Raw genomic sequence first — 25,526 nt, 5'->3', positions numbered from 1 at the left:
TGGGGGGCCCAAGAGAGTGGGGCCCTAAGCTAGAGCTTGTTTAGCTTATACATAAATCCAGCACTGCTCACCAAGGCCTCAGGTGAGGATGGGAGAATCTCTCCATTTCAGGTTCTCTCCATTTCTCATTTTAGCAGTCATTAGTTTCCCGCATTTCCACGTGAATTTGCTTTTTTGTTTTTAATGCCATTACGAGAATTCACCCGCATTTTAGTGCTAGCTTCTCTTAATATACAATTTTGCCTACTGTAGAACATTCTGCAAAGCAATTTCCCCTAATAACAACACATTTTTGTATGTTATGCCTGCTTGCTCCATATCTTTCCCAATGCATACCTTAGTCTAGTATATGCATATTTTTTTTTGTACACATTAGTTGGCTGCAGAACAGCACTTCAAAATTTGGATAAACGTCTGTTTCCAAGGATGGCTGTGTTTTGCTTTGCATGTTGTTTTCGTTTTGGACCCGGAAGAGGGCAGGATGGAATGTGAGTGGGGGCCAGGAACAGAACCCCAGCACAAAACGGTTGCTAGCTGTATTAGTTGCTGAAAACCACAGGATGGGAAAGTACTCTTGTGCTCAAATCCTGCTTGCTGGTTTGACACAGGCATCAGGTTGGCCACTGTGAGAACAGGATGCTGGACAAGATGCCCTATGGGCCTCATCTAGCAGATGGTTCTGATGGACAAGTTTCCAACAGCATAGCAGCACAGCTCCTCTCCTCTCCTGACTGTCCTAATGAGAAATGACAGGATCAGCAGAAAGCAAGGAGGTCAGTGGCAAAGGCACCTCAATACCTTGCGCTCTGGTTCCATTTGTGAGTTGGGTGTGGAGGAGTTATAGATGGGGTCTGCAGCATAACTTCCTTACGCCACGTGTGCCTATCCAGGCCACTGAGTGAGCAAAACAGGTGTATGCACATGAAGATTTACGATAACAACGAATGCCAATGGTCAGAAAGGAAAGAAAGCAGGTTTTCTCAGGAAAGTTGGGTGTGTTTCGGCAGAAAGTACAAGAGAAGCACGAAACTCCTCCAGTTTTGTGCCAGGGTGAATATATGCGACTGTCAGGGATCGAGCCAGAGGCAAGACCCTGTGTCACCTCCTTGGACTGCCTGGAACTCAGGTCCAGGCAGCAATGCTCAGTATTGACAGCAGTGAGCACAGCTTGCTCAGCAAGTGAAAAAAGAGGACCGTGGCCGCACTGTTTTGATACGCATTGGCCATGCCTTACCCAAAAGCCCAGAGGCAAGGAGCAATAAGAATAGCCGGACTCAGCAGACAGCACAGAGAAGAAAGAGACAAGGTGTCCTATGTGTCAGAAGTGGGCAGGCTTGGTCCAGGAGGAAACACATCGGCCCTGGCAGGTACACTGTTTGAAAAGCTCTCCTTGCACTATCAGTTAAGAAGAATCTCCATTGTCTTATTTTCAAACTAACTTACATGAGCCGTGTCCCACGATAAACAAATCCTTGTACTTGGGGTTCCTGTAAGAAAAATAGGTATAGGGCATTAGCATTTAAGCCATCTAAATGGTAGGCAGCGACACATGCTTATACTGTACAGTGGAACCTCGGTTTATGAACACAATTGGTTCTGGAAGTCTGTTCATAAACTGAAGCGTTCATAAACTGAAGCGAACTTTCCCATTGAAAGTAATGGAAAGTAGATTAATCCGTTCCAGACGGGTCCGCAGAGTACTCAACCTGAAGCGTACTTAACCCAAAGCATGGTGTAATTGGTTCCGGAAGTCTGTTCATAAACTGAAGTGTTCATAAACTGAAGCGAACTTTCCCATTGAAAGTAATGGAAAGTGAATTAATCCGTTCCAGATGGGTCCGTGGTGTTTCTAAACCGAAAATTCGTAAACCGAGGTTCCACTGTACATCCCTTTACACCCATCCATATTCGATATTAAAGGCCTCTATGACCTCCTGACTTGGCTTCCCTAAGTTTCTAGTTCAGCTTGTTAGGAAGATTTATCGCATGCTGGAAGTTTTGAGATGGGAGGCACAGTTCATTAAAGCCAGCATCCATTGCTCAGTAGTAGAGCCAGTTCTTTTTTTCCTGGGGGGGGGGGCACAGGGGTACGCATACCCCTAAACATTTTGTGAATCTAACTTTGGCCTCATTGAGGGGCAGTATTTCAATGTGAGTTGGAAAATGAGAGGACCCCTAAACATTTTTTTAGGGGGAAAAAAAACACTGAGTGGAGCGCACGAATGTTTTGCATACAAAAGGTTCCACAAACAATCCCTGGCATCTCCAGCTAAAACGGATCTGGTAGAACGTGATGTGAAATGCCTCCGCCACAGAGTCTACAGAGGAACTTGCCCTCAGCAGAGACAGTCAAACCCAGCATAAAACATCTTACCTATGCAATAACCTTGCAATATCCAGGAGTGCTATTATCCTGGCTATAGGTGGCAAAAGCAACTAGACTGGCTATTTCCCGGAAAACCACTGAATTTAGGAAATATTGTTGATAGGATTAACCGGGACTAATAAGGATAGTCAGGAAAGATGTTTCTCAAATTCTGAACTCTGCTTTAATTTAAAGAGGATTCTGTCCATGTGGAATGTGCATGTTGCTTGTTCAGGAATATGCTAACCAGTCAAGCGTATTTGCTGACTGTTGCTCCTTATGTCGATTGACAGTTTTCAGAGAGCCAAATTAATTAACTAGCTAATTTAAATACAACAATGCGTGATTTTTGCTGTAAAGCTGATTTGTGTACACCAGGGGAAAGAATCAAGCAAGAATGTGGCAAGGTATGGTCTCTGAACCATACACCGAATATGATTTTTTTGCCCAAACCAAAGGAGGGGAGAGAGCTCTTGTGCCCAAATCCTGCTTTTAAGTTTCCCAGAGACATCTGGTTGGCTGCTGTGAGAACAGGATGCTGGACTAGATGAGCCATTGGCCTGGTCCAGCCGGCACTTCTTATGTTTGTATTTTTCCTTTGGAAGGAAGACAAATAATAATTTCCTCTCTTTCTGTCATCCCCTGGATTAGCTGTGGGATCCCAGGGCCATGCAACCAGAAGGACACCAAACCATAAGATTGTGCCCCCTTCCCCCCTGCCAACAAGAATGTCTCTCAGATGCATATTGTCAGAAATAAGTTAAAATGGGCTTATAATAACTGAGACTCTGAACTAACTGAAGATCTTTAGAACATTTCGCTGGATTCTAAACTAAACAACTACACTGTTTAATTAAGGGATTAAATTTACAGATTGCAAGCGGTGAGGTTTTTTTTAAAAAAAAATCACAGTATACATTTCGTTCAGCAACATCTGGTAAGCCACCTCTGCTTTATTGTCCCTTTAACTTTTGCAAAAATGTCTTTGTGTGGTCACCCGAAGGTAGCTGTTTTCAAGCCAGGGATATTAGCTGGTGGAATGTTGCACTAACTTTCATGAATGCATTCCAGAAAAACCCATTTGTGCCCAGCAAACGCATGAGGGTGTGCGTATTACAGTGACATTAAAAAGGAAGGCTGGTGGCTGTGCACTTACTGGGAAGCTTAAGCAATTCTCTTTCACCCGCTTCTGCGCAAAATATTGTATGAATCCCTCAAGCAATGAAGCAAAAGCAACCCAGGTGATATCAAAGGCTCTTAATGAAGCAATTGAAAGCTGCACAGAATCGACTCACCAGCAGAGGGCAGTGACTGCCAGTCTCTTGGCTTTATCATACTGAAACTTCCACAGTGGAAGGAGGGTCCCCAGGTTATCTCTGTATTCATCAGACGTGTCTTCGAAGTATTTGAAATCTAGCAAGGGAAACAATCACATTCAAAAATAGGTTTTTGACCCATGTATAGCCGGGCCAACGTGATTAGCACCAGTTTTCACTTGACTCAGGTATGTGCAGCAGACACTGACAGCTGAGAATCAGAGAATCGTAGAATCGGAAGGGACCCCCAAGGGTCATCTAGCCCAACCCCCTGCAATGCAGGAAGTCCATTTCCCCCTGATGCGTCCTGTTAAAATTAGGGATGAAGTGAATTTATTTATTTATTCCATTTACGTTTACATTCCACTGTTTTCTCAAACGAGCTCAAAGGAGCAGGCATGGTTCTCTCCCCTTCCTCATTTAATCCCCGCAACAACTCTGTGAGGTAGGTTAGGCTGAGAGGCACCCACTGGCCAAAGGTCACCCAGCTGGCAGGTGAGGCTGTCCCCTCCTCCATCCCAGTATTATTGTGCTATGGGTTTGTTCTGCCCTGTACTCCACTCTGCCTGCCTTCCGGTTTAACTTGGATAATTTAATTTCAGACTGGGAGCATATGCAATCTCTCCTCCACCACCACCACTCTTCTGTTGCTGATGAGCACACACACATTTAATTAAATGGCAGGACAAAGGGGAATCCATTTCAACCTGGAGAATCCTGCTTCGTCAATGCACACATTCGCTGGTGCTCATCCATGGGCGTACCCAGCGTGGGGCAGGGGGGGCAGCTGCCCCCCTATAAGCAGGGCCAGCGCAGCCGTGGGCGAGAGCGGCACTGCCAGCAGGGCTGGTGGGCAGAGGCGGAGCATAGCTTGGCGGAGTGCAAGTTCGCCGTTCCCACCCACCGCGCTGCGCCCTCCCTCCAGCTCCCCATCGTGCCCTCCGGCAAGGCCAAGTGCGGCAGGGAACCAGAGAGCATGGCGGGAAGCTGGAGGGCACGGCGAGGCAGGCGGGAACGCCGAACTCGCGCTCCACTGGGCTGTCGCCGCTCTCGCCCACAGCTTCGGGCTCCGCCAGGGTCCTGGCCATAAGTGCACCAGGGGCAGCCCGGCGGGCCAGAGCGAGTGCCCTGGCTGCGTGCTGTCAGCGGAGCCCCGGCACCCCCGACTGCAAAAATCTTCGCTGCGCTGAGGTGAGACCAGAGTCAGTTTTCACCTGGGCTCCGTAGCCCCGCCCACGTCCCCACTTTGTGGCCCCTCCCCTCCCGTGCCTTGGCCCCGCCCCTTGCTCCCCCCTAGTTTGGATCCTGGGTACACCCCTGTGCTCATCAGTGAACTGTTAAGGAGAGAGGGAAGGGTAGGAGCTAGAAACCGGAGAACCATGGATTTGCGGTGATTTGAACAAAAAACTAGACTCCTGGTTACTCCAAAGGTGTCGCATACCTTGGGCAATGTCGTCATAGGTGTTCTGGTTGACCATCCGCTCCACGATCTTTGCTGCCTTTGTCACCTTGGTGACGTCATCACTCTGTTGGGAGGAAAAACAAAACAGGGAGAAGGGTGATACCCCTGCCATGTTGGAAAAAGAGGAATTAGACGGAAGACCTCTGACACTGGACTCCCTTGCATACCTCTCTGTTGGAGGAACTAGACATGGAGGAAGGGGTTGGTTTCTTTCATGGGCACAAAGGACCTCATGTATTAGATAAGCCAACAGGTGCATGGTCAGCCAGGACAGTTGCTATGGTAACAGCACAGTGATTAAGTGATTAAGGCACACCAGCTCAGCATCCAGGGTCTTGTGCTGAGAGTCAGTCTGTAAGTCTGTTCCTGAGTTGGGAGTCTGTGTTATATCTTGAAGCTGGAGCAACAGAGATAACTTTGCGCTTGTACAAACTTCCATAAACTATGACTTCTATATGATTAAGCACTACTGTGAGCAACACTTGGGGGGGGGATGACTGAAACATAATCTTGTTAGTTTGTCTCCATATTTTTGTCTTTGAGGCTCCATAATTACTCAATGGAAACCATTTTTTCAAGAATGTCACATTTTAAAGTCCAGGTGGCTTTGATCTCTGCAGGCATCTTATCCATAAGAAGCAATTCTGTAATCTTGTCAAACTAACCCTTGGCAGACAGTTGTCCATGACACTTCCAGGACAAGACTGACATGCTGTCCAGAAACCTCTCACATTTAATATCTGCTGGGGATCTTTTTGCAGAATCAGAATTGCCCAGAAAAGCCATGGACTTGCAGTACAATCCTAACCGTACCTACACAGAAGTAAGCCTTATTTAAATCAGTGGGCCTTACTGCCAGTAGGTAAGGGAGGTTAGGACTGCAGCCTTAGTGGAGCTCCCTAACCAGTTATAATTTATTAGGTGGCGCTGTGGGTTAAACCACTGAGCCTAGGGCTTGCTGATCAGAAGGTTGGCGGTTCGAATCCCTGTGACGGGGTGAGCTCCCGTTGCTTGGTCCCAGCTCCTGCCAACCTAGCAGTTCGAAAGCACGTCAAAATGCAAGTAGATAAATAGGAACCGCTACAGCGGGAAGGTAAACGGCGTTTCCATGTGCTGCTCTGATTTGCCAGAAGCGGCTTTGTCATGCTGGCCACATGACCTGGAAGCTGTACGCCGGCTCCCTCGGCCAATAATGCGAGATGAGCGCGCAACCCCAGAGTCGGTCACGACTGGACCTAATGGTCAGGGGTCCCTTTACCTTTTATATGTGCCTAATACCAAATGATCCTAGGACAAATATTTCAAAGATGAATGCCTCTTCCAAGATGATGCTTGCCTTGAAATATAGACATGCATAATCAAAAAGTAAGAATATATGCTTGCTCCAGGTTATTATTTTTACCCCTGTGGAAATTTGAAATCAAGATATCAAAACTCATCAATCAATTAAAATTTAGCTCAGAGTATCACTTGACAAGCGGACCGAACTACTGCAGCAGGCAAAAAACAAACCCTCTTGCACCTAGCAAGCTGGAATGTCAGGACCATGTATCCTAGGTTGTCCAACCATCATGGACTGTGAGCTGAAAATGCTCAAGATTGCTCCGATATCAGTCTCTACAGCCACAGCAAGTGCTATAACTCTCCAAAGGTTTGACTTCACCCTTGAAGGCGCACTCTTCCATTGTCTTCCGAGACATGCAGATGCCAACCAAAAAAGTTGCAAGAGTATCAGTATCATCATCATCATCATCATCATCATCATCATCATCATCTATACTCTACTCCAGGCTTCCTCAACCTCGGCCCTCCAGATGTTTTGAGACTACAATTCCCATCATCCCTGACCACTGGTCCTACTAGCTAGGGATCATGGGAGTTGTAGGCCAAAAACATCTGGAGGGGCGAGGTTGAGGAAGCCTTTTCTACTGTGTCCCTGCTTGTTTGGACTGTGCTTTTGGAACTCAACTCTGCTGAGCTCCTGAACTTGAGAAGATTCACCCACACTGAACTGTCTGTTCTGTGGTTTTTTAATCACATTTTTATTAATAAATATTTCAGTTGAACAAAATAAAATAGAAATAAAAAAGAAATTAAAGGGGGAAGGTATATTATACTGTAGTGCTATGTATGCAAACAACTACAATCCCATATATGCTTGTCTAGTATATAGGTATATCAATGCTATTATTATCCAAATACATATATAGTGTTATATTTACCCAGCTATATTTTTTATAAACACATTCCAAATAACGTTATACTTGTCCGTACATAGCCTACAAGCAATCGGTTCATAAATTGCAAGTGTTGTCATATTTTCAATCCATTGACTGAAGGGGGACATAGATTTATCCTTCTAGTGCATCCATATGTCTTTTGACTAAGGGCACAAAGGAATCCATTTACATTGTCCAGTTGTCAAATTCCATATGACAGGTATATAATTCAAAAGAATATTTTCCTCTGGATATTTTTAACTTTTCCCGCTCAGTCATGTTTATACAGCTCAATTCTTTCTCCGAAAACTTAGTGAGCGAAGGACGCTGTCTGTGCTTTGATCTTGGGCCAGCCGCTCACTCTCGGCCTCACCCTACCTCACAGGGTTGTTGTGAGGATTAAACAGGGGAGAGGAGAAGTATGGACAGCACCTTCAGCTCCTTGGAGGACAGAAGTGGCGTATAAATGCAATGAAATAATAATATGAATAATGCCCTCCAGTAAGTCAAGAGACTTAACTGATTATGGGAACAGAGCTGTTTTTATGCGGGCCCTGATTCTTTGGAGAAGCACTGTGTCACTGTGCAAAGGAAGTGTTACAAGGTTGTGTGTCAGCAAATAAATATCCTAAGATCATTAGGATTCTCCAGCAGCGAGATGCTCCCTGTGCGAGGTTCGCTGAAGCCACAAGCACTTCTCTGATTGGGCTGCCCACTGTTTCCAGGTGTGATTTATGCTGTATTTTATTGAAATGAATCTTCCGAGGAACTGATATGCCTAATTTATCTCCTTTTAAGATCCTTTTGGAATTGATTTTCCCAGCAACGGCTGCTGACTAGCAAAGTCCTGAAGTGGCAGGACCAGCTTACCAGCACACTAATTCCTTCCTTCTGGGGATATTTAGCAGCATTATTTTATACAGCTGCAATAACATTAATGGAAGCATCCGTTACGACTGCGTAATGGTCTGGAGCTAGGAAAACAAACGGCCTGGGCCAGCCATGATATTCATCCTCGATAAAACTGTATGTTTTTCTTGGAGCGGCAGGCTGCCTACAACGTATAACTCTTCCTTCATGGCCTTTTAATTGCCTAGAAACAAACAAACTACTGTCGTGAGTAACACTCCCCATGCAGGGGTCTCTAGGAACTTGGTACGGAGTAGCTTGCATGCCCAAGAAGAAATGTGATGCAGCCCAGAAATGGAACAAAGATCTAGTTTTCTGCAGGATTCCGAAAGGGTTGATACTTCTCCCATTGGAATTCTAGAGACAGCAACAGTTTGGAGTCATGTACAGCAGAGGGCTCTGCCACACAAAAAGTGCCCTGCCCAAAGAAAGCTAGTAGGTCAATGTCTAGGGAAAAGGGCAGGCAAGAATCCTGAAGTGCTAGTTTGCTATGTGCAGGGAGTTGCTTTCTTTTTGATCCAACGGATCCTTGCAGTCACTGGGCATAGGGAGGCCTGCTCCCCCTGCCCTACTTCCGAGGAGACCTAAGATTCAAAGCCAGGGCAGGACAGACCCCTGCTAGCCATCCTAGACCCTGCAAGTGTCCCTATTTTGTAAGAATAGTCCTGGATTACAGATGCCATATTGGTTTCTGATTTGATCCCAAAATGTCCCACTTTTTCTTAGGACCTTCCTGTTTTCATCGGAGAAATGTTGGGTGGTATGGAGTTATGCGACATCCCCGAGCCAAGGAGATAAGCAGCTATACAACCTGTCTAGGGAAGTTTTTTAATGTTTTATTCTGTTTTTATGTATGTTGGAAGCTGGCCAGAGTGGCTGGGGCAATAAATAATAAAATGTTGATGATGGAATAGGGCGCCTCTATTTTCACCAGAGAAATGGGTTTGCCGTCCTTGGAAAGGCATCCTATAACTGACGGCCTTTGACTCTTCCCCAGTGCAAATGAGCTGGCTCGCTTTTTTTTTTTAAAGAAAGAAAACCTGTGGTCAGCTAACTTGACAAAGCTCTCTATTTCTAACGCCAGGAGGCTATGGGAAGGCCCCTAGCACAGCTGTGGAGCATTTGCCTAGAAAGCTTCAAATCAGGTTTGAAATCCTGCCTGAAATCCTGAGAGCCGCTGCGGCCGGTCAGTGTAGAAGGACCAAAGGTCTGACTCAATGAAAGGCAGCCACTCCCTGTTCCCGTTGTCCCTCTGCCGTTTCTCACGGCCATGTCCACAAGCCAGCAGCTAACAAACCCTCCCTTCCTCCCCATTGCTAGCCTGTTACTCACTTGTGCTAATTAATTCCCAAGCGCCTCAGAGGCTCTGCCTCCTTCCTCCGAGTGACCAGTCTGGATAGTTTAAAGCCACATCTGACATCCGGACAGACTGCACTCCGAGACCAGGCGGGAAATGGCTGGATTGCTCAGCACTTAATGGATGCTTAATTTCGGTTGGCATCTACGGCTGAGCTAGCCATGACATCTATCATCTCTAATTGGCCAATGCGCGCCTTGTCCCTGCTGGCTGTGGCTCCTCGGTGCTCCTCATGCAGGGACTGGCTCACATCCAAAAGCTGGCTGGTTTCTGTTATAAAGGCAGTGCCAGGAGAGTCATAGAATCATAGAATGGCAGGGTTGGAGAGGACCACTCTAGTCCAACCCCTTGCAATGCAGAAACCATAGCTAACAGAATCAAAGAAAGCTGATGATAAGGTAAAGGTAAAGGACCCCTGGATGGTTAAGTCCAGTCAAAGGTGACTATGGGATTGTGGTGCTCTTCTCACTTTCAGGCCGAGGGAGACGGCGTGTGTCCACAGACAGCTTTCCAGCTCATGTGGACAGCAGGACTAAACCGCTTCTGGTGCAACGGAACACCGCGACGGAAACCAGAGCGCACATAAACGCTGTTTACCTTCCCGCTGCAGCGGTACCTATTTATCTATTTGCACTGGCATGCTTTTGAACTGCTAGGTTGCCAGGAGCTGGGACAGAGCAACGGGAGCTCACCCAGTCACGGGGATTCGAACCGCTGACCTTCTGATCAGCAAGCCCAAGAGGTTCAGTGGTTTAGACCACAGTGCCACCCCTATCCCTAAAAATGCAATAGCACTTTTACTGTTAATTACTGCAATTCTCTGGGTTGGCTAATTTGAGCCTGCTGCAGATAAGGGGAGGCAGTGGGGTCTTTAATAAAAGTTTTGCATTCCACAGCTGCCCAAGTTAATCACTGGGGGAAGTTTGGGCCAATATTCTCCACCCAACCTCCTGGACCTCTGAGCCAAGTGTGCTCCCATCCCTGCTCCCACCACTATCCCATGGCTTTCCTAGAATTAACAGCGGAAAACAATCAAAAGACAAAGGCAAGAGACAGACATCAGCGGTCCAAGTGCCAATTTCAGGCTTGCACAGGGAATTAATGAAGCATGCAGAAGGCAAGGCAATAATGAAGCCCCCCCCCCCCGGGAGGGCAATATCTATTTCCTCCTAATGATCTATTTCTGGCAGCCTCATCCTTCTGAGCCAATAATAATGAAGCTGACACAAGACCCAATCCTCGTGTGAAAGGGGCCTCCCCCCCCCCCCCGCACGGTCCCATTGAGCCCCACACCCAACGGAGAAGCTGCCAAATGGGCTTTTTCCATTTTCTAATTGTCCGTAACTGCAAACCCTCAGCGATTCTCACACCCTGGTGGGGGTAGGAGGGGGCAGCGTGGAGCCACGTTGATGGCAGGCTGGGGTCTCAGGAGGACACGCCCACTGTTGGGATCTGGAGGGGGGGTGTAGAAATTTAATAAAGAAATTTTTTAAAAATACTGTTGCGCAGCACCAGGTAATTCCACACTGCTCTCTCTACAACTGGGATGCAAACGGAGACATGTGTGTGCGCGTTCAACCTCTTCTCCAGCAACAGCTGGAATGGAGTAATTTGTAGGGATTATTTATCAAAAACACCAATGCTGGCAATGTAATTTTTCTGTTCCTCTATAAATACTGGGTTTCCACACACGTCGCAACCAAATGTGTTGGAGTTCGGCCAAAATGATTCTAGCCTCCCCTCTCCGTGAGTCCCATCTCCTGCGGTGTTGCAAAGCCACACGCTGCTCTTATTGTTCTAACGGCTGAGACAAAAAGAATCGGGGCCAATAGACAGGATACTGTAAAAAGATCCAGAGGACAGGCTCTTGTGCTGTTAATTTACATAAAAAACAGGCAGCATGTGATGAAGCACATACACATGGAACAGACCAGGTCAGGGGCAAGCAGCCTCCACACTGCATGGACAGAAGCAGTGCCTTTTACCAGCTTCGTCTGGTTGGCGAACTGCAGCCGTTCCTGTGCAGGGAGAGCTTGACCACTATAGGCCATGCGTGCAGAGGAGGGCAACTAAGAGGATCAAGGGTCTGGAAGCCAAGCCTTATGAGGAATGGTTGAAGGAGCTGGGTCTGTTTAGCCTGGAGAAGAGGAGACGGAAAGGAGATATGTTAGCCGTCTTCAAACATCTCAAGGGCTGTCACATGGAAGAGAGAGAAGGCTTGTTTGCTCCTGCTCCAGAGGGTAGGACTCGAACCAATGGCTTCAGGTTACAAGAAAGGAGATTCCAACTCAACATCAGGAAGAATTTTCTGACAGTAAGAGGTGTTTGACAGTGGAACAGGCTCCCATGGGAGGTTGTGGACTCTCCTTCATTGGAGGCTTTTAAGGAGAGGTTGGATAGCCATCTCTCTTGGATGCTTTAATTGAGATTCCGACATGGCAGGGGGTTGGACTAGAGGACCCTTGGGTCCCTTCCAACTGTACGATTCTCTTTTTCTATGTGTTGGTAACCTTGAGGCTGGATTTCTGCAATGCGCTCCATGTGGGGCTGGCTCAGAAGTTCCAGCCTGCGCAAAATGCAGTGGCCAGATTGCCGGATCCCAGGAACCCAAAGGGCTGTGAAGCGCAGGCCTGGGGAGCCATGGAGCAGATTTTGGAGGACCTCCAGGTGATGAAGTCCCAAGGGGATCTCCTATTCCTTTAGCCCGGCCTCTGCAGACCCTCGCAAGATTCCACCTGCACGCAAAACAGTCACACACCCTGAACACGTGGAGATCTGGGATGGGGCCCGATGGCTTTAAACCTTACAGGAAAACATTTGAGCCAGGAGCTGGGGAACATGGACTAGGGCAAAAACACAGGGGCAGCAAGTATTCCACCAATGATATAGGGGAGAAAATACCTAGGATGAAGGGAAAGGGATGTTGAAAATATAAAAGGCACAAAGTATTATCACCACTACATGCAGAAACAGCACCTGAGATTCCAGTGACGTCAGTTTTCTTCCCCGCATCTTGTCTTCTTTCTTTGCAACTGGGGCCTTTTGTTTCTCTTTCTCTTTTGACTTTTCCAGTTTCTGGAGCTCCTCCACATAGGCATCGTAGATTTCCCACTGAAAGAGACAAAGAGTGAATGGTGAGACAGCAAAGGAACATCACAGAACTAGTCACAGGTAGCAGAAGGCAAGTGTGCTTCTTATAAACATTCTATACCCGGCTTCCGCCCAAACCACCAAGAAATAAGATGGATGATGACAACGTAATAGAAATGTCACCCTAGAGCCATGTGGCCCTGAGCACATGGAGGAGGAGGAGGAGGAGGAGGAGTTTCACTCCCCTTTCACTCCCCTTAAGGAGTCTCCAAGTGGCCAACAATCTCCTTTCCCTTCCTCCCCCACAACAAACACTCTGTGAGGTAAGTGAGGCATGTGGAGGAGCAGGGAAGTGAACCCGGTTCACCAGATTACGAGTCTACCGCTCTTAACCACTACACTATGCTGGCTGCATGCTAGAGAGGCAAAACAAGTACCCCAGCAGGAATGGGACTAAAGCTGGAGGGAAGACTGGGGCAGATCCACAGGTGCACCCATCCATCCATCCATCCATCCACGGGCAGAGGCAGTTATGAGCCAGATAAGAGAGAAGGAGCTGGAACAAGGTTGCAGGAGGCAAGCAGGAGAGGAAGCTGTTAGCTGGAGGGAGCAGGTAAGCAGGAAGGCAAACAGAGAGGAAGAGAGAACTTGGAACAAGACCCAGGAGCCACACAAACAAGGTCAGAGTAGCCACTTCCAACACAGGCCAGTCAAGAAGGAAACAATGCCTTTTCTAGGTGGTGGGTGACAATTCTGCCCCTTCCTCATCCCACCTGCAGACACAGGTTCTTTGCCAAATGAGATTCTGGACAGGTTCTTGACTCAAATTCAGTAGGATAGAAAAGGGACTGTTGGCAGGGAGTCGGGGAACGAAGAAAGGAAGAGTTGGAAATATTACTTTATATTCATAAAATGGCCCAAGATGGGGGTGGGGAAGAGAAATGTGGGATTTTGTTCTATGTCTAAAACTTCAGCTGCATTCTGACAAATTTAGCAAGTTGCTACTCTGAAGCACTCAAGCTGTCCTCATCCTGAAGATAATTCCACTAGTGAGTGAGATGGAGATTTGCATTTATTCCAGCACTTTGATTAAAAACACGGGTGTCTCTTTAAAGGTCCATTTTGATATAACAAAGATGCATCCCTTTCTCCATCTCTCCATCTCCTCCTACGAGGGAGAGCCGCTGAGTCTGTGCATTGTCTTATCTACTGCTGTGTACCAAGTACAATAGACAAAATCAGTGGTAATTGGGACAATTGTCGCAGGGGCTGCAATAAATATGTGGATCAATTCAACTTTTAGGCAACAATAAGATTTTAAAAAGAGAAAACGTAAAGAAACAAAAACTGGTTGAATTCCATTCCACACACTTCAGCAGCAAAAATGCACTTATCCTAATGGCACTATTGTTTCAAAGATGCAGATTAAAGAGACGCCCGCTGGGACACTTTGGAGAGGTGATATGCTTCAGCATCATTTCAGAGCCTGCCACAGATGTGTTTTCATCCACACCAAGCCAGAAAGATGGGCCTCTAAATTTCATCCTGCAGGTCTTTCCCCGATACCTTCTGGTTGCAAACACACCAAAAAGCAAGTGGATGCTTTTATCTCACACACAGAAGAGAACGAAGGCTGCAGTCCTATACAGTAGTCACTTACCTGGGGCATATATTTGAGGAGGCATGGATTGTGCTGTAGGGCATGCCATGCTTTCAATCAAGGATGTGGATGTTGTCTTGGCCCTGTAATCCTCACAGGCCATTAGGCACCAAGGGACTGGCAGGGATTAGATGCACAGACCACCTGGGCATTCCCAGTGTTAAGACAGAAGACTAAAGGGATGAGATTCCGGCTCCATCCGACTTTCTCTCCCTTAGCTGTCACCTCAGTGGCAGAGGAGGAAGCAGAGCTCAGTTCCACCAGGAAGCCCCTGCCCCAAAGTTGTGCCGGCTGGTCATTAGAAACTGCTTGGAAACTGGTGGCTGAGTTTTGGTTTGTTTGTTTCCCCCCCTTCTCCTTCTGTGTCGTAGGCTTGTAGGTCTTGTGCTGACAGTATGTAAACTGCTCTGAAAGCCCCCCCCCTTTTTTGCTGAATGGTGGGGCACAAATGCTCTAAATTAATATATAAATAAATAGCACTTGCCTGGTTGGCAGTGTCAGAGAAGGTAGCTCTCGGCGGGGGCTCCATCTGACATGCCCTGTCCTGGAAGAAAGGATTTGAAGTAGCACACAGTTAATCCCGTTGTCAATGCAGGATATATATAAAAGTCAGCTCTTGCTTAGCTGCTGAGAAACCGCCTGAGACTTGAGCAGCGCTAGTGGAGTGTGACTTCCCCCCACCATTTATCCAAAAGGTCTGTGGGCTGCGAGGGTATTGCAAATGGATCTGTGTTTACTATCAACATGACATTTTATTTGTGACAAGAGCTGGCCTGTTACTGCGATGACCCCAGGCTCACGTGCGTTAAGGGAAACAGAAAGCACCTCGATAGGAATGTACAAATGGAAGGATCATTGGTTTTGGCGGAAATTGCTGCAAGTTTGCCGCAGATGAATAGGTTTTCCTGTTTCTGCCTCTGAGAGCAGTGCAACATGCGGGCTAATTTACGGCATTCTAGACTTATAACAGCCTATGTAAAAAGTTTGGGATTACCTCTCTCTGGGGAAAGGGATTTTTAAAGAAAATGTTCAAAGCAATCTAAGTTTTCTCCTTAGCACCTGAAGTCTCTGTAAGCAAGGGAGTCATAAGAACTCTGGGGTGAGAGAATGAGACTGAAGAACTGGCCCCTGGCTGGCTGCCCACAAGTCAGATTCAGCTCCACTAGAACTAGAAGGGTGTTGTGGAACTGAAGCTGGGATCTAGGAAAGCAGGCCTCTGGGGAGGGTTAGGCTGTGGCAGAAATGGGGAAATGGGAGTCCAGCAACAGATGGTTCCCATCCCTTTGTGTAGAGTTGGCCAAGGAGCAGAGAGGACAGAGCTGGTAGTTTTGAGGAGACGCTAAAACTATTTTCTGCTTTCCTCATTGGCACAGCAGGACCTATTACATAGAATCATAGAACTGTAGAGTTGGAAGGGACCACATGGCTCATCTAATCCACCCCCTGCAATGCAGGAATATTTTGCCCAAGGTGGGTCTTGAACCCATTGTTGGGATTACACTCCTCCCGAGCTGCAGGTGTGCAGGATTATTGCATGTCACAGATTGCTGGAGTCCATGAGCGGAACTTCCGCTCTGTATTGCTTTTCTTTTCAGTCTCTCTCCGAGAAGAACAGCAAGGAGAGAAGCCATGTTTTCTTTGTCCTGATTTATGAATGCATAGTTTAATATTGTGACCACGCCTCAAGCCCGATCTGCTGTGCAGTTTACACTGCTGAGTAATGCGTACTCAAGCCTGCTCTGCAGATTGAGCCACAGACGCACGTCGGAGGAGCAGAGGTCGATGGATCTCCGCAGTGGTAAGGCTGAGAGGGGAGACACTCCAGCTGGGGCCGAGCCAGTTGGCTTTTCGTCCCCTGATTCTGACACCCATGACCCTGAGATTAAGAGTCTTATGCTCTACCGACTGAGCTATTCATTGTAATAGTAGTTCTACGGACATCTCAAATGCCTCTAATGAGTGCTTCAGATACAGCATAGCCATAGGAACATAGGAATCTGCCTTCCACCAAGTCAGACCACTGGTGTACCTAGCTCACTGGCTCTCACTCAGCCCTACCTGAAGATGCCTGGGGTTGAACTTGAGTTCTTTCACATGCAAAACAGATGAGTTACCACCAACCAGTCCCGGTTATGCACAATGCCGGAATGAGTTTCTAATTATCCTGAAGTCACTGGTATTTTTATTGTTATGGATCACATTATTATTCATTACGATGTTATTTTCTAGTGTCTGAAGTGCTTTAGGATTCTTAATTGCATCGTCGGAACAGATGGCCCAGTAAATTTGTTTGCTTCTGCGCATTTGCAGCCCACCCAACCCCACGGCCTCTGTATGGATAGCAGGCATTCGGTCTTTGAAACAAAAAAGGAAAAAGGGCACGTCCCCGTTCCTGAAATCAAAGTCAAGGGGAAAAGAAAGCAATATGAGAAATTCCCTGTTCCCTCCTCTGGAGCATCTGCTACTGCTGGAATGAGAGAAAGGGTGAGGGCTGAGCTCATTGCAGCATCCTGTAACCCATGCCCACCCCTTTCCAGCCTCGGGAACATATCAGTGTGTCCCCTCTCTTAAATCTTGCCACACAATTTATCCACAGTCAATCCTCATATGATTAACCTTCTAGACCTTTTCTAACCTCCTGCTCTGGAGGGCAGGACCCGAACCAACGGATTGAAGTGACAAGACAGGAGATTCCGACTCCACACCAGGAAGAACTTTCTGACAGCAAGAGCTGTTTGACAGTGGAGCAGACTCCCTCAGAAGGCAGTGAACTCTCCTTCCTTGGAGGTTTTTAAGCAGAGGTTGGGTGTCCATCTGTCAGGGATTCTTTACTTGTGATTCCTGCATTGCGGGAGGCTGGATGATGATCCTTGGGGTCCATTCCAACTCTACAGTTCTATGATTTGATCATTCTTGCAGCATTTGCACAAGATGAGCTAAATGGAACCTTCATGTGCAGAGACCTACGGAAAGCACATGCTGCAGGCAAACAAGGGAGAGATTAATCGTTCCCATCATCCCCAGCTTCTTAGCCTCTTTGGGGCATTAGGTTGGCCACCACTCAGTGGGAAACGCTGGACCTGGTCAATCTTCCAGCCTGATTCAGGAGGGCAGTTCCTGCAACCTCTTAACCAGGCATAGGCAACCTTGGCTCTCCAGGTGTTTTTGGCCTACAACTCCCATGATCCCTAGCTAACAGGACCAGTGGTCAGGAATGATGGGAATTGTAGTCCCAAAACATCTGGAGGGCCGAGTTTGCCTATGCCTGCTCTTAACAGTTTCCATGATGCAGAATAATAATAATAATAATAATAATAATAATAATAATAATAATAATAATAATTTATTATTTATACCCCCGCCCATCTGCCCAGGTTCCCCCAGCCTTCCAACAAAATATTAAAATACAGAAATCCATCAAACATTAAAAGCTTCCCTAAACAGGGCTGCCTTAAGATGCCTTCTAAAGGTCTGGTAATTGTTCTTCTCTTTGACCTCTGGTGGGAGGGTATTCCACAGGGTGGGTGCCACTACCGAGAAGGCCCTCTGCCTGGTTCCCTGTAACTTGGCTTCTCGTAGCGAGGGAACCGCCAGAAGGCCCTCGGCGCTGGACCTCAGTGTCCGGGCAGAATGATGGGGGTGGAGACGCTCCTTCAGGTATACTGGACCGATTATTTAGAGAGAGATTTTCCACTTAGCTCACTTTTGAACTGTCACAGCCTGAGAAAGTGCCCTGATAGCAGAAAAGGCCTGCTGGGAAAAAAAAATCCAGACCTAAACCACGCCAGCATTCTCTGGGTCATCACCTTTCTTGGACCATAGGAAGCTGCTTTTATGTACTGTCAAACTCATGGTCCACCTAGCTCAGTTTTAACCACCCTGACTAGCAGGGGTTCTCCAGGTTTTCAGACTCCAATCCTCATGATTCTGAAACACGGGCTGATATAATAGTGAGATAGGAGGCGGCCTTGTACCGAGACAGACCATTATTGCTCCATCTAGCTCAGTATCATACACATTGAATGGCAGCAATGCCTCTCCAGGGTTTCGAGGCAGGGGAGACCCCCAACCCTACCTGGAGATGCCAGGAATTGAACTGAGGACTTCCTGCATGCAAGGCCGATGTGCAACAGCCCTTCCCTTCTAGAAACAGCCTGACAAACAGGTCAGTTGCAAGTGGTTGAGGACAAACCCTGAAAATTGGCGTTTTTGAGGTTTGTGCCAAGCATCCGTGGAGAGCTTGGAGACGACAACAAGGAATGCTCCACATACGAAATCCCACCATTTCCAGGGTGCCAGAAACCTCCGGTGGAAGAAGCATCTGTCTTTGCCACTGTGCTTCTAGCTGCCAAAGGCAAAAGGTAATCAATATCTTCTATCTCCACCAGCAATTAGCACTTGACGTAGAGAGGTGCCCATAGGCATACGGGAGGGACTTTCGCCAACAGACAAGGGTGTGAAGAGACCAGCAGTGACAGCCTACCCTCACAGGGTTGTTGTACGTCTGGGAGGCTCTCTCGCTGAAGTTGAACTGGTTGGTGAGCTTCCGTTCACCCACCAGACGGGGACGATATTCTTCTTCTTTCTCTTCCTGGGCTGCAGCCTGAAAGAGGGGGAAACGATCACAGAAATGTAGAGTTGGAAGGGACACCAAAGGTCATCTACTCCAACCCACCCATCTCTTTTTTGTGGGGGCAGACTGGGCAGACACAGGCACCTTTGGTGCTCCTCCTTTGGCTGAGGATGCAGCACACGAGGACCTTGCTGTCACCCACCTGGGCAGGGGAAGAGGAAGAGGAAGTGGCAGCAGGGTGCTGGAACCCCGGAGGGCCATCGCTGCCAGTCGGTGTAGACTACACTGAGCTAGACGGACCCATGGTCCGATTCAGTATAAGCTTCCTCTGTTCCGGACTCCCGGACCAGATTTCTATTTCCCTTAATAACAGAAAGTTTGACTGAGAACTTGGAGTCTCAGTTAACATATCTGCTACAAGACAGCGACTCTAGCAGAACACTGCTAGTAGCAAGATATTTGGTTACAGTTCTCTCATACAAAAGGAAAAATGGTTTACTTCATGATTATTATTGAAAATCTGTTTTATTACCCGATTTATAGTGGAAATTGTCGAAACAAATGTACTGTTCCATCTATTTTAGCCAAGGAATTCTTGCAAATTATATCTGCCTATATGTATTGATTTTTTAAAACTTTATTTACTCTTGCTTTATTTTATCCTGTCTTGCCCAGTGTTTTTGTACATTGTGTTGCATAAGATTATATTGTGGGCCTTTGGCCGTAATAATAATAAAGTTCAAAGTTCCTCTGTTCCGATGTGTGCGGGTCCTATCCACTATCCCTCTCGCCCCCCTTGGCCACTGGGTCAGCCATGCCAGTCCCCCAGCATTGTCCCCACCTAGAGACGGGTGAGGGGCTTGCCTGCCCCTGCTCATTGCTGGTGGGGCTACAGAGAAGGCAGGAGGAAAAGGAGGGGAATGACTCTTCCTTGTGTTTTTTAATATATCTATATCAAAAGCACCCTTAACAAACTATGATTCTCGGGGAAGGGGGAGAAGAGACATTTTCTGATTTGCCTCAGGTGGCGATATGTCTTGGGCCAACCCCGAACAGTTTAAGCAAAGTAAAAAACGAAAGAAATATAAGCTGGCCGCTTGCACATTGCCACGAAACCTTACCGGCTGATCTGTTTTTTCTCCTTCTCCTTCCCCTTCTCCTCCTTCCCCTTCCGGCTGCTCTTCTTCCTTAAGCTCTTCATCCAGGGCCTCAAAGTCCACCACAGCAGATGAGACAGGAACCACAGCTGAGAATAATAAAGAATCATAAACAAAGCTGTAGAGCTGGAAGGGACCGTGAGGGTCATCTAAGTCCAACCCCCGGCACTTCAGGAAAGTTTTGCCCAATGCGGGGCTCGAACCCAATGACCCTGAGATTAAGAGTCTCATGCTCTACCAACTGAGCTATCCCAGCTGAGAATAAAACAGGACAGTGTGGCAAACACAGCAGTTATTGCAGCAACCCATATCAGAAACACCGGGACGGGGTGGGAGAGAGAGAGCTTTGTGTCTGTAGGTGCAGTAGCTATGGCACTGGATGGAAGACAAGCATTTAAGGTCTGTGTTCTACAGCTTCAGAGAGTGCATTAAAGCAAAATAAAAAAATTCCTTCAGTAGCACCTTAAAGACCAACTAAGTTTTTATTTTGGTATGAGCTTTCGTGTGCATGCACACTTCTTCAGATACAGTGAAATGGAAGTTTCCAGGCACTTATGTAGAGAAGGGGTGGGGAGGGGTGGGGAGGGGGAGGGGGGATCACTCAGAAGGGTGGTGGAAATGGGTGATTGACTGACTGATAGCTGTTGATGACCGCAAACGACTGCAAATGGTTTTGCATGAAAAAGCAAGGGTTGAGATGGCTGAAGATCGCTTATCATGTATAATGAGATAAGAACCCGATATCTCTGTTCAAACCAGGTCCCTCCATGGTTTTGAGCTTGGTGATAAGTTGCAATTCAGCAACTTCTCTTTCCAGTCTATTTCTGAAATTCTTTTGTAGTAAGACAGCTACTTTGAGATCTTGTATAGAATGTCCTGGGAGATTGAAGTGTTCTCCTACTGGTTTTTCTGTCTTCTGGTTCCTGATGTCAGATTTATGTCCATTTATCCTTTGGCGTAGGGTTTGGCCTGTTTGTCCAATATAGAGAGCTGAAGGGCACTGTTGGCATTTGATGGCATACACAATGTTAGAGGATGAGCAATTAAATAGTCCTGAGATGGTATGTTGGATGTTGTTGGGGCCAGTAATGGTGTTGTCTGGGTGTATGTGGCAGCAAAGTTGGCATCTGGGTTTATTGCAGGCTCTGGTACCAGTGTCCATGTTAAGTCTGGTGGTTGTATTATTGTGGGTGAGGAGTTGTTTAAGATTGGGTGGCTGTCTGTAGGCAATGAAAGGTCTTCCTCCCAGAGCTTGAGAAAGGGAGCGGTCATTGTCCAGGAGAGGCTGTAGATCTCTGATGATGCGTTGTACTGTTTTAGCTTGGGAGCTGTATGTGATGACTAGTGGTGTTCTGTTATTTTCTTTTTTGGGTCTGTCTTGCAGCAGGTTCTCTCTAGGTATCTGTCTGGCTCTGTTGATCTGTTGTTTAACTTAATCAGGTGGATATTTTAGTTCTAAAAAGGTTTGCTGTAGATCTCTTAGGTGAGATTCTCTGTCTGTAGAGTTGGAACAGATGCGGTTGTAACGTAAGGCCTGGCTGTATACGATGGATTGTTTGGTATGTTTGGGATGGTAGCTAGAAGCATGTAGATATGTTTGTCGGTCAGTTGGTTTTCTGTATAAGGTGGTGTCTATACGTCCATCCTGTATTTTTATAGTAGTGTCCAAAAAATGTATTTCTTGCATAGATTGGTTCATTGTTAGGTTGATGGTGGGGTGAAAGTCATTGAATGTCTGGTGGAAGGTTTCCAGGGTCTGTTGTCCATGTGTCCAGATAATAAAAATATCGTCAATGTATCGCAGGTACAGGAGAGGTTTGAGTGGGTAGGAGTTAAGGAAACGTTGTTCTAAATCTGCCATGAAGATGTTGGCATACTGTGGGGCCATGCGGGTGCCCATGGCTGTGCCGCTGATCTGGAGGAACAGGTCATCACCAAATTTGAAGTGGTTGTGGGTAAGGACAAAGTGGCAGAGTTTGGTAGCAAAGTCCGCTGTGGTTTTATCTGAAATGGTGTTCCTTATGGCTTGTAAACCATCATTGTGTGGGATGTTGGTATATAGAGATTCCACATCCATAGTGGCTAGTATAGTATTGTTAGGAAGATTGTTCAAATATTGTATTTTCCTCAGAAAATCTGTGGTGTCACGTACGTAGCTGGGAGCACTGATAGCATATGGTTTCAGAACAGAGTCCATATAGCCGGAAACACCCACTGTAATGGTGCCAATACCTGAGATGATGGGGCGTCCTGGGTTTCCTGGTTTGTGTATTTTGGGTAGAAGATAGAAAGTTCCTGGCCGAGGTTCCGCTGGTGTGTTTGTGAGGATCTGTTCTTGGATGTGTAGGGGTAGCTCCTTAATAATCTTGTTCAGTTCTTTTTTGTATGCTTGTGTGGGGTCTGAGTCCAATTTCATGTAAAAGGCAGTATTGGAAAGTTGTCTGTGGGCCTCTTGGATGTAATCAGTTTTGTTCATGATGACGACAGCTCCACCCTTGTCTGCCTCTTTAATTATAATGTCTGGGTTGTTCCTGAGATTTTCTATGGCTCTCCTTTCAGCATGGTTTAGATTTTGTTGTAAGCGATGGTGTTTTCTGGTCACATCCGTTTGGATTCTGTGGCGGAAGCATTCGATGTACAGATCTAGTGTGGTATTGCGTCCATCAGGAGGGGTCCATGTGGAGTCCCTTTTTGTGTAACTTCTTTTCGGTGGTAGTTGGTGGTCAATGTTCTGTTCATTGATGCGTTTGGAGGGTGATGGTTGTTCCCCAGTAAGTTGAGAGGTGTTGTGTTGTGGGGATGTAGTTTGTTCTACTTTGTCTTGTTCTTGTGTGTGATGAAAATACTCCTTCAGGCGTAAACGGCGGAAAAATGCTTCCAGGTCCCCGCAGAACTGAATCATGTGTTGGGATTTGGCAGGGCAGAATGATAGTCCCCGTGAAAGGACGGATTCCTCAGCTGGGCTGAGTGTTTGCTGTGAAAGATTGACAATGTTGTTGATCTTGTTTTGATTGGTGGCCTGTAGGTTGGAAAGGTTGCAGAGTTTTTTATTTTTCTGGTTCTTCAGTAACTCCAGTTGAGAGTGGTAAATGGTTTGTTTTTCCTTGTGGAACTTCTGCCAGGCCGGGTGATTCCTGATGGAGTTCTCCAGTGCAGAGAGTTCCTCCTTTATTAACTTCTGTTTGGAATACAGAACGCCGATAAGATGTTTCAGCAGTTTCTTAGATAAAGTGTGGCATAGTTTTCTGGCATATTCATTTACGTATTTCACTACTACAAAGGTTGGTGGTGGCCAGTAAGAGAGGCAGCTTAAAAAGGAGACTAGACAAATTCCCGGAGGGGGAAGAGTCTACCAGTGGCCATCATTGGCTATACGGGATCTCTTTGTTTAGAGGCAGTCACTGAGAAGCAACAGTGGAAGTGGACTATTGACCTCCAGCCCTGCTTGTGGGCTTCCTAGTCAGCCACTGAGGAAAGCAGGATGCTAGACTAGGTATCCCATCGGACTAATCCAGAAGGATACGCCACAGGTTCCTGATAGCAGGACTAGGAAAATCCTCTTTCTGAGACCACAGGGAGTCATTACAAGTCAAAATAGACCACAAGGGACTAGATTTACCAATGATCTGACACAGCCTTAGCCAGATCTACATATACTAAGTCATTCATGCTAACAAACATAGAATCATAGAATGGGAAGAGACCACAAGGGCCATCCAGTCCAACCCCCTGCCAAGCAGGAAACACCATCAAAGCATTCTTGCCATAGGCCTGTCAAGCCTCTGCTTAAAGACCTCCAAAGAAGGAGACTCCACCACACTCCTTGGCAGCAAATTCCACTGTCGAACAGCTCTTACTGCCAGGAAGTTCTTCCTAATGTTTAGGTGGAATCTTCTTTCTTGTAGTTTGAATCCATTGCTCCGTGTCCGCTTCTCTGGAGCAGCAGAAAACAAGCTTTCTCCCTCCTCTATATGGCATCCTTTTATATATTTGAATATGGCTATCATATCACCCCTTAACCTTCTCTTCTCCAAGCTAAACATGTCCAGCTCCCTAAGCCGTTCCTCATAAGGCATCGTTTCCAGGCCTTTGACCATTTTGGTTGCCCTCCTCTGGAAACGTTCCAGCTTGTCAGTATCCTTATTGAACTGTGCTGCCCAGAACTGGACACAGTACTCCAGGTGAGGTCTGACCAGAGCAGAATACAGCGGTACTATTACTTCCCTTGATCTAGATGCTATACTCCTATTGATGCAGCCCTGAATGGCATTGCCTTTTTTAGCTGCTGCATCACACTGTTGACTCATGTCAAGTTTGTGGTCTACCAAGACTCCTAGATCCTTTTCACATGTACTGCTCTCAAGCCAGGTGTCACCCATCCTGTATTTGTGCCTTTCATTTTTTTTGCCCAAGTGTAGTACTTTACATTTCTCCCTGTTAAAATTAATCTTGTTTGCTTTGGCCCAGTTGTCTAATCTGTTAGGGTCATTCTGAAGTGTGATCCTGTCCTCTGGGGTATTAGCCACCCCTCCCAATTTGGTGTCGTCTGCAAACTTGCTCAGGATGCCCTCAAGCCCATCACCCAAGTCATTTATAAAGATGTTGAATAAGACTGGGCCCAAGACAGAACCCTGTGGCACCCCACTAGTCACTTCCCTCCAGGATGAAGAGGAGCCATATACTAAGTCATTCATGCTAACAAACAGGCCCTCATGTGACAGTGCCCCCCCAACCTAAGGCCACAGGCACACATTTCCTCCAGCGCCCAGAGTAGGTGTGCCGGGCGCATGGCTCAATCAAAGCTGCCAAGTCTCCCGTTTTCCCCGGGAAATCCCCATTTTCCGGCTGTTCCTAGCTGAAAAAACGGATTTTTTTGTTTTCCCCCGGTTTATTCTGGCGCGGCGGCCATTTTGGAACTGGGTGGAGCATGCTCAGAAGCGACTTTTGATGCTGCTCTGCCCAGTTCCAAAATGGCTGCAGTGTGACTTCTGGCGCGGCGGCCATTTTGGAACTGGGCAGAGCAGCATCAAAAGTCACTTCTGAGCATGCTCCGCCCAGTTACTAAATGGCGGCAGCACTGCGTCCGGTCTGCTATTTCCGGCCCGGTCCCTTATTTCTCTGACAGCAACTTGGCAGGTATGGGCTCAATAGCTCGCTGTCTGCTGACCCACAAAGCCTACCAACAGTCAGACTCTGCTTCATGCTCTGCCTCCGACCCTCATCCGAATCTCTGAATATCAGGTTCCCATAGAGAGTGAAGTGCGTGGCCATCTGTTCCACCACAGTAGTCTGCTTGTAGGATCTCTCCTACGGAGAAAGAAAAGACCAGCACTGATATGATGACACACAGCCATGTTTCTCTTTCATTCATAAAAGTGTTTCTATGAATTCTGTTCCATAAATTATCAGAGTGGTGCG

The 25,526-nt window shown here is 47.0% G+C and overlaps 1 protein-coding gene across 1 annotated transcript in view; it reads right to left on the bottom strand.

The window, feature by feature from the left end:
• DNAI1 (dynein axonemal intermediate chain 1) overlaps positions 1 to 25,526 on the bottom strand; it is a 137,098-nt gene that overhangs the window by 83,512 nt on the left and 28,060 nt on the right. Inside the window, exons 5-12 of the mRNA XM_060280401.1 lie at positions 25,289 to 25,415; positions 20,073 to 20,197; positions 18,862 to 18,981; positions 14,863 to 14,922; positions 12,605 to 12,739; positions 5,123 to 5,207; positions 3,661 to 3,778; positions 1,444 to 1,487 (exon numbers count right to left, since the gene is read on the bottom strand). Of these exons, the coding sequence (XP_060136384.1) occupies positions 1,444 to 1,487; positions 3,661 to 3,778; positions 5,123 to 5,207; positions 12,605 to 12,739; positions 14,863 to 14,922; positions 18,862 to 18,981; positions 20,073 to 20,197; positions 25,289 to 25,415 (814 nt within the window). The remainder of the gene's footprint in view (positions 1 to 1,443; positions 1,488 to 3,660; positions 3,779 to 5,122; positions 5,208 to 12,604; positions 12,740 to 14,862; positions 14,923 to 18,861; positions 18,982 to 20,072; positions 20,198 to 25,288; positions 25,416 to 25,526) is intronic.

Source organism: Zootoca vivipara, chromosome 11, assembly GCF_963506605.1.
Source record: "Zootoca vivipara chromosome 11, rZooViv1.1, whole genome shotgun sequence".
Classification (NCBI taxonomy): Eukaryota; Metazoa; Chordata; class Lepidosauria; order Squamata; family Lacertidae; genus Zootoca; species Zootoca vivipara.
This window is presented reverse-complemented; position numbering and strand designations above follow the sequence as displayed.